The sequence below is a fragment of the Podarcis liolepis genome, assembly GCF_965112155.1.
Source record: "Podarcis liolepis genome assembly, chromosome: Z".
NCBI lineage: Eukaryota > Metazoa > Chordata > Lepidosauria > Squamata > Lacertidae > Podarcis > Podarcis liolepis.
The window spans coordinates 11,850,915-11,864,682 of NC_139570.1; the positions used below are offsets into that span (position 1 = coordinate 11,850,915).

General features: G+C 46.4%; 1 protein-coding gene across 3 annotated transcripts in view; it reads left to right on the forward strand.

Moving 5' to 3' along the window:
- The window catches only part of GRIA3 (glutamate ionotropic receptor AMPA type subunit 3), a 202,981-nt gene that overhangs the window by 88,850 nt on the left and 100,363 nt on the right, over positions 1 to 13,768 (forward strand). For all 3 annotated transcript variants that reach the window (XM_083486398.1, XM_083486397.1, XM_083486399.1), the window contains exon 4: positions 5,572 to 5,759. In XM_083486398.1, the coding sequence (XP_083342524.1) occupies positions 5,572 to 5,759 (188 nt within the window). The remainder of the gene's footprint in view (positions 1 to 5,571; positions 5,760 to 13,768) is intronic.

The following is a 13,768-nucleotide window of genomic DNA, read 5'->3' on the forward strand; positions in this document are numbered from 1 at the left end:
TGCCTCCCATGTTGTTTTTGCTGTGTTAGCAGCACCAAAGTGACCTTCCACAGTGTGCAAGTCTGGGCAGTGTGTATGGAGGTCCTGGGCTGCCCAGATAACAAAAAAAAACCCTCTTAGTCTCACTGATGTGGCCCAGAGCAATGCCTTTTGCACCAGTTTGGTTGCAGAAGTTGCTGGAAGGAGGCATACATGACACCATCCAACCATTTGAGAGCCAGTGTGGTGTAGTGGTTAAGAGCGGTAGTCTTGTAATCTGGTGAACCGGGTTCGCTTCCCCTCTTCTCCACATGCAGCTGCTGGGTGACCTTGGGCCAGTCACACTTCTTTGAAGTCTCTCAGCCCCACTCACCTCACAGAGTGTTTGTTGTGGGGGAGGAAGGGAAATGAGATTCTTGGCCACTTTGAGACTCCTTAGGGTAGTGATAAAGCGGGATATCAAATCCAAACTCTTCTTCTTCTTCATTTTAGGAACTCCACTCCAGATTTGTTTAGGGTTTACTCCTTCACCTTTTCTTCTTCCAAAGATATCCTGCAAGGCAGCAGAGGTTTATGATCAGAATTTTCCTTCTCAGGGCTGCCTGGGAGTTAGGCCCCAGCCAACACGATGGCTGGGACAAGTTCCACAGGGGGGGAAGCACTGGGACATCCGATCTCGGTGATCATGGGCAGGAGGCGGAGTTACGCTAAGACCAGACCATGTCATTACCGAGGAGGCAGGTTTAGTCGTTGTTTGAAGACTATCCCTGCCTCCGGGTCTGGCCTTGACCGGATGGATACTGGAATCAACAGGGGAAACCCACATAACCTGAAGGTGTTGCTGTGTAATGCCAGGTCAATGGTAAATAAAACCACTTCCATCCACGACCTGATTGTGGATGGAGGATTTGACCTGGCATGTGTGACAGAGACCTAGTTGGAGGAAGCAGAGGGGCCTGTCCTTGCCGCTGCTAGCCTGCCAGGTTTCTCTTACGCACAGCAACCCAGGTCATGTGGTCATAAGTTGGGCCCAACTCATAGTCATGGACATGCCTTAGACCTGGTGTTCACCTCTAGTGACGTGGGTGATCTGACACTAAAAGTGAAACCAAAGAAGTGCCATGGTCAGATCACTTCCTGGTGCAACTGGACTTCTCCGCGACCCTTCCCCTCTGCAGGGAGGTGGGACCAATTCGGATGGTCCGCCCCCGCCACTTAATGGATCCAAATGGTTTCCAGAGAGTGGTAGGGGATGCTTTAGCCCATGTTGATGGCCTTTCAGCTGATTCCCTGGTGGCCCGCTGGAATGCGGAGTTAACCAGGGCTATCGACTGTCTGGCTCCGAAGCGCCCTCTCCGATTGCATGGAGCCCGGACAGCTCCATGGTTTTCTTCGGAGCTGAGGGCGATGAAACAATTGTTGAGACAGCTAGAGCGTCGGTGGCAGAAAACTCACTCTGAATCTGACTGGACACAGGTTAGAGCTCAACGTCGAGCCTACCAAGTGGCGATAGCGACGGCAAAGAAGACTTTCTTCACCGCCTCTATTGCATCTGCAGAAAATAGTAGCAGGAGACTCTTTCAGGTGGTCCGCAATTTAACGGAACCACCTTTACCACCGGGGCCTTGTAAAGACCCCAAGATCTCCTGCAACGACTTTGCAAAGTTTTTTGCAGATAAAATCACTCATATTCGGAAGGAGCTAGACACCACCGTGGGATCAGGGCTGGGGCGGGAGAGTGCTGGAGCTCTGTCTGGTCAAGTTGCATGGAATCAATTTCAATCTGTTACCCCCGAGGATGTGGACAGGCTGCTTGGACGCGTGAAACCAACCACATGTCTCCTTGATCCTTGCCCATCCTGGCTAATAAAAGCAAGCCGGGAAGGGCTGGGCGATGGGCTCTGTGGGGTGGTGAATGCTTCCCTCTGTGAGGGAACATTCCCAGATCCGCTGAAAGAGGCAGTCATTAAACCGCTTCTTAAAAAACCATCTTTAGACCCGGCCAGTATGGCCAACTATCGCCCAGTCTCAAATCTTCCATTCTTGGGCAAGGTGATTGAGCGTGTGGTTGCTGAACAACTCCAGGTACGCCTGGAGGATGCGGACCATTTGGATCCCTTCCAATCGGGGTTCAGGCCTCATCATGGGACTGAAACTGCCCTGGTCGCACTGGTTGATGATCTCCGGCGAGCTAGGGACAAAGGTGAGAGTTGTTTCCTAGTTCTGCTGGATCTCTCAGCGGCCTTTGATACAATCAACCATAACATCCTTCTGGACCGTCTAGAGGGGTTGGGAGCTGGGGGCACTGTTATACAGTGGTTTCGCTCCTTCCTCCTGGGCCGTGTTCAGAAAGTGGTGGTAGGGGATGAGTGTTCAGACCCTTGGGCCTTCACTTGTGGGGTGCCTCAGGGTTCCGTCCTCTCCCCCATGCTTTTTAACATCGGCTATATGAAGCCGCTGGGAGAGATCATCAGAGGGTTTGGACTGGGTGTCCATCAATATGCAGATGATACCCAGCTCTACCTCTCTTTCAAATCAGAACCAGTGAAGGCGGTGAAGGTCCTGTGTGAGTGCCTGGAGGCGGTTGGAGGATGGATGGCGGCTAATGGATTGAGGTTGAATCCTGACAAGACAGAAGTACTGTTCTTGGGGGACAGGGGGCGGGCTGGTGTGGAGGACTCCCTGGTCCTGAATGAGGTAACTGTGCCCCTGAAGGACCAGGTGCATAGCCTGGGAGTCATTTTGGACTCACAGCTGTCCATGGAGGCGCAGGTCAATTCTGTATCCAGGGCAGCTGTCTACCAACTCCACCTGGTACGCAGGCTGAGACCCTACCTGCCCGCGGACTGTCTCGCCAGAGTGGTGCATGCTCTAGTTATCTCCCGCTTGGGCTTGGACTACTGCAATGCGCTCTACGTGGGGCTACCTTTGAAGGTGACTCGGAAACTACAGCTAATCCGGCAGCTAGACTGGTGACTGGGGGCGGCCGCCGAGACCACATAACACCGGTCTTGAAAGACCTACATTGGCTCCCAGTACGTTTCCGAGCACAATTCAAAGTGCTGCTGTTGACCTTTAAAGCCCTAAACGGCCTCGGCCCAGTATACCTGAAGGAGCGTCTCCACCCCCATCGTTCTGCCCGGACGCTTAGGTCCAGCGCCGAGGGCCTTCTGGCGGTTCCCTCATTGCGAGAAGCAAAGCTACAGGGAACCAGGCAGAGGGCCTTTTCGGTAGTGGCGCCCGCCCTGTGGAATGCCCTCCCATCAGATGTCAAAACGATAAACAACTACCTGACATTTAGAAGACATCTTAAGGCAGCCCTGTTCAGGGAAGTTTTTCATGTATGATATTTTAGTGTGTGTTTTTTTTTTTGTTTCTATGGAAGCCGCCCAGAGTGGCTGGGGAAACCCAGCCAGATGGGCGGGGTACAAATAATAAATTATTATTATTATTATTCTCTTAGTTGGGTTCCCTTCCCAGGCTGATGAGCCAATCTGCCCCTCACTTACCTCCACAGCACATGCAGAAACTGCCGCCTTAACCATTGGACCCACTATGGGCCTCATCCGCTCAATCCACCGGAGCCTGTCTTCACATGCAGGGGAAGTCGCTAACTCACTGAGAGTTTGAGACCCAATGGCCACCCTCACCTGGTTTAGCCAGCTAGTCAGAGCCCATAGAGAGCAGCATCATACCACTTCAGATTCACATGGCTTCCCAAAAAGAAACTTGGGGAATGTAGTTTGTTAAAGGTGTTGAGAGTTGTGAGGAAGCATTCCCCCATTCCCCTAACAGAGCTACAATTCCCTGTGTTCCCTGAAAAGAGGGTCTGAGTGTTACACTACTCTGAAAACTGTAGCTCTGTGAGTGGAATAGGGGTCTCCCTAACAACTCTCAGTACCCTTAAGAACCCTACAGTTCCCAGGATTCTTTGGGGGAAGCTATGACTGTTTAAAATGGTATGGCGCTGCTTGCAGAATAAAGTGCAGATGAGGCCTGTTAAATCCACCCACAGCCCTGGACTGAATCCCTATCATTAGTAAATAATGGCTTCTTAAATGAAGTCAGGGGACATTGCCCTCCTGCTATAAGAGACCATAGCAAGATTGCAGCCCACCCCCCCTAAAAAAAAGCTTCCATGCAGATAGCCTTCAAGAATGAGATTATTCTCCCCAGCTGTTCCACAATTAGCTCTCAGCAGTTTGCTTAAATTCAGTCTACGTCCCAGCCACAGTTGTTCACAAGGAATGAATGGTCCACTTGCAAGCGTAAATTTCCCACTGTGCTGCTCTTTGTTCGTTTTATGCTGCCTCCCTGCTCTGCTGAAGCTGTTAAATGAGTCGATATTACCTTAATATGAGCTTTAAAGGTGTTATTTAATGCCATTACATTCTCTATTAAAAAAAGAAAGAAATGCACTACATGAACGGGGGGCGGGGGGGAAACACACCTCTGAATACCAGTAAAACCACATGTCTACATTACTTGCCTTGAGATAATTGCCACAATATTTTAATTGCCATTTTCTCCTTATGCAGAGCTCAGTCTGGGCTAGTTATGGGCCAGACTGCACCTCCCAATCAATTCCAGTACTGCTCCGTGCCACCTTGGAAATATGATAATGTCAAAAAAGAAGCTACTTCATGTAATATAAGGCTCCACCTGCACTATACATTCAAAGCAGTATCATACCTCTTGAAACAGTCATGGTCTCCCCCAAAGAATCCTGGGAGCTGTAGTTTGTTACACCTTCCATTGAACATACAAAGATCAATGCTGGGGTGGAAAAAATGATCTTCACAGTTTCAGTGAGCATATTTTGAAGGTGTGAACAGGACTTTTCAAGTTGTCCTTTGGGCTGCTGATTAGGCCAGGGATGGGGAGACTCAAATGTCCCCCCCCCCAGTCTATCTGGCCCTTGGAAGCCTTCCCCAGGCTATGCCTTCTCCCTAGCCACATTCCCTCTCTCTAGGTCTCAGCCCTTACCAGCCCTGCTTTGTACCCTCCAGTTTTCCCCAGCCTGGAAGGTGCCCTTGAACTTGACTGGATGGAGGCTAAAGAGGGGTGTACATGTATCTGTAGTGCACTAAAGTAACATTAACTTTTACTGCTCTGCCCACCTTTCCATCTCTGGCATGTGATTCCTGGAAGGTTGAGCAGAAGGGAATGTGGTCCACGGTCTGGAATAGATTTCCTCCGCAGCATCAAGCTGATTGCACATGAGGTCATCTAAAAGAAGTTACACAGTTTCGTTGGTGTGTGGGTGTGGGTCTGTGGGTGTGGGTGTACTTACCTGGTCTATGGCAGCAGGATGAATGGACTTGAAAATTGTCAAGGCACGTGTTAAATGTTTCATGTACAATCTCTATGTCTTGGCAACTCTGCTAAATCCAGAGGGTTACTACAAGCAGGAGGGAAATTACAACTGGATTTCTATTGTTCACAGAATGCTCGCAGGTCATTAATTTTACTGGGTTATAAACACTGCAGCTGTTTCCAGATGAAGCAGGAGCTTTCTTTCCTTCTTTGTTTTAAATCAACTTGTCCCCACTTTCTGTTTTTAAGTCTTCTTTCCCCTTTTCTTTTCCCCAGGATTTTCCATTCTTCAGGCAATTATGGAAGCCGCCGTGCAAAATAATTGGCAAGTGACTGCCCGATCCGTGGGAAGCATAAAAGATGTTCAGGAGTTCAAGGCAATCATTGAGGAAATGGACAAGCGGCAGGAGAAAAGATACTTGATCGACTGCGAGGTTGAAAGAATAAACACCATTTTGGAACAGGTAGGTTCCCTTTTTGTAATGGGCATATCATTGTGCAACAGTTTTATACATAATGCACATTGCACTCCACCTTACCAGATGTGTGAATCTAAGGATTGGGCTGCCTGCTGTTGTTACCAAGCATTGTGAGCCATCCTGCATTGGGCCTGCAGCACCACTGTTGCCCATTCAGAAGAAATTTATGTTGGGGAGAGAGATCTGGGAGAGATTCTACTCTCCAAAAGCAGAGTTAAGCGCAATGGTTATTGTTCCAAGCACTTTAAAACTTTGTTAGATTTATATTGGCTCTTATCCACCTTTAAACAAACATTCCCCACAAAAATACCTAGGCCAGAATAAATCACAGAAACTTAGCTTTGCATATAAGTGACTGTTTTACTCATAGAGTTTCCAGAAGTTGCATCAAACAAGTCTCCATCTGCTGGCAGTAAAATAAAGATGACAAAGATTCCAGATGACTTAAAAATAAATGTACTTGGTTTCTTACAAAAATGATCATACACTATTTGGGTTAGTAAACATACAGGTTTTTACAGAGATTCAATTCATTTACATGCAGCATTTGCTGAGTTCGGAGAACAAACAAAAAGGGGGGGGGACAAGGAGGCAAAAGCTGCTGGGAGCAAGCCAAGCTGTACTCGCTGGCAACATGAGCTCATGGCTTACTTTAACCCTTTTTACATGCAAGGGTGAGTCACTAACAATTTACTGCACCATCACTTTTTGTTCATTCATTATTTAAAGCATCTTTACCTTGATCTTCAGCCAAAAAGCCCTATTCCTTTTTGCCGGCAATGGCTTTTATAGCCTAGCATGATGGTGGAGGGATGTAGTGCTGGCATTCTGGCCTTGGGGGTGATTCCTATCCCATGTGGCTGTGCTGACAGCTGGGGAAAACTCATGAGACCCAGGAGCTAATTAGCACCCAATATGGGCTCTTAGGGGCAGGCCTCCCCTGCAGACCTGAGTGAAGACTTCACTCCCATGGGAAGCTGCTTTATTCTTAGACCATTAATCCATCTGGTTCAGTGTTGTCTACAATGAGTGGCAGCTGCTCTCCAGGATTTCAGGGAAACCTTACCTTGAAATACTGGGGAATGAAGATACAAAGCATGTTCTACCACTGAACTATGGTCCTTTCCCAATTGTGCCCTGTTGTGACAAGACAGCTCTCATAACTCTGCATTTAAGGTCATTATTTCTAAATAGGGTTGTCAGAGAGGGCTGTTATGTTTGTTTGTTTGTTTGTTTGTTTGTTTGTTTGTTTGTTTGTTTGTTTGTTTGTTTTAAGGTTGGGGGAGGGCTAGCAGAATATGCACTGGACTGTTTTTAAAGCTTGATCTGTGGCAATTTGGAATAAAATCATTCGATTAAAAGTACACCATATGATAGATTATGAACCACCAGGGTTGTCCCCTTGCAATTTGTGTGAAATGTCATCAGTGCTCATGGTGCTATCTAAATAATATGTGAACAATTCAATTTACTGAATCTAGCATTTGACTTTACAGCTTGGAATTTAATGGAAAGTCACAACTGCAGCCCAACTGTAAATTTGTTTACTAGGAAATCAGTCTCCCTAAGTTCATCAGGGCTTTCATTCCTGGGAAGCATGCTTAGGCTTGTTGCCTAAAATTTCAGAGAGCATTAGCATATTTTCCTGAGCAAATTTTCCATTATTGACTGATGGCAAACTAGCCTCCTCGCTATAAGCAATTCAGGAGAAGCGCTGAAGATGTGAATTGGTTCCGACAGCATTCAGCTCCAATCAAGCTGTGTGTTGAATCTGCATGGGTAACTGGGGTGCTTGGGTCATATCCTGCTGCTTTTGAACTTAGCAGGAACATTGCAAGAGAGCCATGATGTTGAATTGCATTACAAAAAGCTGGCTTTTTGGTGATAGTTGGGAATTACCCATAAACATCCTTGGTTGTATTTTTCTTCTGATTTACACTGAAGATCCTATAGGTTTATCTTCTGATCCTTTCATACAGATGTAGCGGAACTGCGGGTTTCTCAACCTGAAAGACCTGAAATAGGATCCTTTCCAAACAATGGTACTGATTCCCGGTATTACTGGGGATCTGAACTAACAGTTATGAATTTAGCTCACACCTGCTACATAGAACCCCAAAAGGGTTTGGTGGTCAGCACAAGTTTGATAGTAGGGATGGGGGATAAATATGATTTAGTTCATATTTAAAGACTAACCTACTTAATTCTCACTTTCCGAAAAAATACACAAACAGAAACACAGCCATCTTTTAAAATTCATACTCCTCTGAAAGTTGGGGTGCAGTTCTTTATTCAAGTAAAGTGTACAAAAAGAAAATTGGAAATTGGGACAGAAGTGCTATCATTTTGATTCATAAAACTAATGCAAAAAATCACATGCCTGAATGCACCCAGGAAAAACTAAAATTATATTGAGAAGAGGGAACAGACTTGCACTCTGTTGCTCTAGAAGGCAGGATCAGAAGCAGTAGGTTTCTACTACTGTGGACCAGGAAAAAGACCTTGGGGACATATAGGATGGCTCCATGAAGATGTCAACCCTGTGAATGGCAGCTGTGAAAAATGGGTGGCAGCTGTTGGAAAAAGTGCATTCTAGGGATCATTAGGAAAGGGGTTGAAGTATTGTAAGCCTGCACTTGGAATACTTGGGGAGGCTGAACAAGGAGAAGTCTGTGATAATACTAAAACTGTGATAACTCCAATGAAACTGAATGTTGGAAGATTCAAGACAGAACAAATGAAAATACTGCGGAACCTAGGTTTTCAAATGTAACCCATTCCGGAAGACTGTTTGAGTTCCAAAACATTCGAAAACCAAGAACTCAATACGGAAGCCTCAAAACGGAAAAATTAAGACGAAAAACTCAATATGGAAGCATTCAAAAACGGAAACATTTAGGGCGTTTGAGTTCTGAATCGTTCGTCAACGGAGACATTCGGAAACCAAGGTTCCACTGTACTTATCCACACAGTGTATAGTTAAACTATGGAACTCATTGTCATAACAGTGATGGCAACCAACTTGGGATGACTTTTTTTTAAAGCATTAGAAAGGTTAATGAAGGATAAGGCTATCAATGTCCACTAGCCATGATGGCTATGTTCTACCTCTACTATTGGGGGCAGTATGCACATGAATCCCAGTTGCTGGGAATCACAAGTGGGGAGAATGCTGTTGCGCTTGTTGTGGACTTCCTGTAGATATCCGGATGACCACTGTGAGAACAGGAGGCTGGATGAGATGGAACTTTGATCTAACCTAGCAGGCTCTTCTTACGCTCTTATGAATTGTTTCTTATTACATCTGAATTGGGCCTCTAGCACCCATGAGGAGTAGAGTTTAACTATGGAACTGACTGTCACAAAATATAGCCATGACACAAGTTTAGATGGGGTTTTGGTTTTTAGGATTTGTTGTTAAGGGGATTTGATAAATCCATGGTGGAAACAGCTACCAATGGCATGACTATATAAATATTATTATTATTATTATTATTATTATTATTATTATTATTATTATTTATACCCCGCCCTCCCCAGCCAAGGCCGGGCTCAGAGTGGCTTACAAGCAATAATAAAAACAAATTGAATGATTACAACTTAAAAACAAAATTAAAATATGGAAACATTAAAATATTAAAATGTAGCCTCATCGCAGGAGGAGAAGGAAAGGAAAAAAGAAAGAAAGGGAGGGAATCAAATTGGCTCCAAGCCAAAGGCCAGGCAGAACAACTCTGTCTTACAGGCCCTGCAGAAAGAAATCAGATCCTGCAGGGCCCTGGTCTCATGAGGCAGAGCGTTCCACCAGGCCGGAGCCAGTGTTGAAAAGGCCCTGGTTCTGGTTGAAGCCAATCTAACTTCCTTAGGGCCTGGGACCACTAGGGTGTTGCTATTTATGGACCTTGAGGCTCTCCATGGAGCATACCAGGAGAGGCGGTCCCGTAGGTACGAGGATCCTAGGCCGTGAAGGGCTTTAAAGGTCAAAAGCAGCACCTTAAATCTGACCCTGTACTCTACCAGGAGCCAGTGCAGTTTGAAAAGCACTGGGCGAATATGCTCCCGTGGCAGAGACCCAGTGAGGAGTCTCGCTGCAGCATTCTGCACCCTCTGGAGTTTCTGGGTCAGCTTCAAGGGCAGCCCCGCATAGGGCGAATTACAGTAGTCAAGCCTGGAGATGACCGTCGCATGGATCACTGTGGCCAGGTCGGGGCGGGAAAGGTAAGGGACCAACTGCTTGATGCGGCGAAGGTGGAAAAATGTCGCCTTGGCTGTTGCTGTAACTTGCGCCTCCATGGAAAGGGAGGCGTCAAGGATTACACCCAAACTCTTAACGGAAGGCAATGGCACTAATTGGGCCCCCGCAAGAGAATGGAGTTGGTCCCTCATCCCCATGCCATCCCGACCCAGCCATAGGACCTCTGTCTTCAAAGGATTTAGTTTCAATCGGCTCCTACGAAACCATCCAGCCACAGCTTCCAAGCATCTGGTCAGTGTGTTCGGGGCCGAGTTGGTGTGGCTATCCATCAGCAGATAGAGCTGAGTGTGACAGCCCAGCCCAAAGCTCCGGATAATCTGGGCAAGGGGGCACATAAAGATGTTAAAAAGCATATATATATATATATATATATATATATATATATATATATATGCGCTACTTCCGGGGTCAGAGACACCATGCTGTTGCTTCACTGTCAAAGGCAGTATGTGCCTGAATGCCAGTTGCTGGGAAGGGTGCTGATTGCAAGCTTCCTAGAGGCATCACTCCCTCTAATAGCAAACTCGTGATGAGTACCAAAAGGACTGGCGTCAAAGCAGGGCTAAGAGGAAACAAGAACTGTCGCCAGTCAGGTGCCATCAAGATATTTAGAACTACAGTGGTACCTCTAACCAGAACTGGATCCATTCCGGAGGCCAGTTCGCAACATGAAAAGAATGCAACCCACGTCTGCGTATGCGTGGGTTGTGATTCGCCGCTTCTGCGCATGCGCGTGATGTCATTTTGCGATTCTGCGCATGTGCGTGTGGCGAAACCCGGAAGTAACCCTTTCTGGTACCGCAGGTCACCGCAGGACGTATCCTGAAAGAACATAACATGAAGCGGACATACTGGTAATATGAAGTATGACTGTATTAAATTCCCTCCCACAAGAAGTAGCAATGGCCACCAACGTGGATGGTTTTAAAGGGTCATTAGACAAATTCATGATGGACAAGACTGTCAGTGGTTACTAGCCATTGAGGCTGTGCTCGGACTCCACTGTCAGAAGCAGTATGTCTCTGAACACCAGTTGCAGGGAAACACACTCAGGACCTGCTTGCAAGCTTCCCAGGTGCATGTGATTGGCCACAGTGAGAATAGGACGCTGGTCTATGTGGGATTTTAGCCTTGTCCAGAAGGGCTCTGTCCTTAATAGCCAGGATGCTGCTGCTACTGGCAGCATGCTGCCAGTACGTTTCCGAGCACAATTCAAAGTGTTGGTGCTGACCTTTCGAGCCCTAAATAGCCTTGACCCAGTATACCTGAAGGAGCACCTCCATCCCCATCATTCAGCCCAGACACTGAGGTCCAGCACTGAGGGCCTTCTAGTGGTTCCCTTCCTGAGAGAAGTGAGGTTACGGGCAACCAGGCAGAGGGCCTTCTCAGTGGTGGTGCCCACCCTGTGGAACACCCTCCCTTCAGATGTCAAAGAAATAAACAACTATCTGACATTCAGAAGACATCTGAAGGCAGCCCTGTTTAGGGAAGTTTTTAATGACTGGTGTTTTAATGTATTTTTAATCTTTTATCAGAAACCGCCCAGAGTGGCTGGGGAAACCCAGCCAGATGGGCAGGGTATAAATAAATTATTATTATTATTATTATTATTATTATTATTATTATTATCATCATCATCATCATTCCACCTGAGGTGCTCAACTCATTCTGCCTAGTGGTAGCAATCTGCCCTAAGAGCCATAGCTTGCTTTCCCAGTCAGGATTGATCTACCCCTGGGTTTACTGCTATGTGATTTACATTTTCTTTCTTTGAAAGTGTTTGCTTCCTTATTTCCAGCTCAACTCCTTATCACCACACAAGGTAAATAAATAAATAAGGCAATCTCGGGGAAATTTTAAACACTTCTTAGATCTCTGCAGTAGGGATAGTCAAGGGGAAAGGAGAGGTCCTTTCTTCTTGGCAACTGTGTTTGGCTGATAATGCAGCACTGTGGGGTGGGATAACTCTGGATTTGCATATTTTGGATTGTCTTTTTCCATTAAGCTTAGAAGAGAATTTACCCAGCCAAAGGAAAGGAAAGCAAGCAAAAGAACTGAGATGAATTATATATGCTGTGGGTGCATTTCGCTTCCTCTGGAGAATGAGTTTAGCATGTGCTTTCACACATTCTTGATCACTGTGGCACCATTTCTTAGACATTTAAAATGGGAGGTTCATTTCACTCTTATGTCTTGAAGATTTTATTTATTTATTTAAAAAGCTAGAATGAGCCGTTCTGTAAGTCAAGCCCAGAATGCCTTATTTGGATGCAGACCAAGGTAGGTCCCAAATCAATGCAAGACAATGTCCAGCATGGCTAACTTGAATTCCTCTGGTTTCAGCCCACTAACTCCTGCAGAGGCATAATGGGAGAAGTCTTCTCTGGGAGTGGTTCATTTTGCATGGTGTGGAAACAGTGGGCAGGGAGAGGTTTCTCCTCCCTATCTTGTTAGCACTAGAACTTGGATTCACCCATTGAAACTAATTGGTGACTGAGTCAGGACAAACCAAGGGAGTCACTTCACCCAGTGCCTAACTCATTTATGAGATGTGCTGCCACAAAAAGAGGTGGTGACAATCACTTGGATTTGAAGGCTTTAAAGGAGGACATGACACACTAAAGGACATTTTCTAATAAATGTAGTAGATGGAGTATAACAATATGTCATGGGGCCCTGAGTAACAACAGTTAGTATGTGAATGTGGATAGAATGAAGGAGCACATTCCTGTCTCATACCGAGTCAGATACTTGGTCCTTCACCCTCAGTACTGTCCACATTGAGTGGGAGAAGCTCTCCAGGATTTCAGCCTGGAACCTCTCTTGGTTCTGCCTGCAGTTTTCAGGAACTGAACCTTGGCATCTTCTGCTTACAAAGCTTACTGAGCTATGGCCCTTCCCACTCACGTTCCACATCTCCTCCAAAAGAAAATATAGAAACTGTGATTTAACAGGTACAGGCAGGTGCCAGAAAAAATAGAGGCAAGCCCTGGTAGATATGGACAGCTGAGATACAGGGCTGCAAACGAGAATGCTCCTGTGAAATATATGCAGTGCTGTTTGCATTTACATCAGTTGTAGTCTGGAGGGCTACCCCCAGTCTGCACATATGGGACTTGTGCAGCCCTACATGGAGATGATGGGGAATAAAACGGAAATTGTCTGCATGCAATGATGTTACTCTAGCACTGAGCTTCAACCCGTCCCCTGCTTCACAGACACACGGCTGTTTTCACCTGTGAAACATTGGACGGCAATGGCAGACTCCTGGCTTTAAAATTTCAGAGCTGCCCTGTGCAGTGCCTCCTCTCACCTTCTGTTGTTCAACATTGTTGAAGCACCCAATGCAAGCAAACTGGGCACAAAAATGCTGCAACATGGAAGAACAGCAGAAAAAAAACATACCCAAAATTGTGTGGGTATGTGCTTCCCTCATCAGCCACCCCATCAGCTAAAAATGGGTCCCTACATCAGCTACTACTGTGCTTGCTCACAGAGAGAAGCTCTTATTGTCTCCCCTCCATTCAGAATGGAAGGGAGGGTCGTTGTCCAATCCTAGCTTCCAATAAAATGTTGGCATTTTTTAGGGGAAGGAAAGACACCGAGCCAGGGCAAACAATGGCCAAGCAGGAAAAGCAAACTGTTTCCTGTGCATTGTGGGCTTTTGAAGGGATATGTACTGAGGTAGTGGTGGGCACACTGGCACAGATGCTACACAGGGCACCCCTGCTGTAAGCCT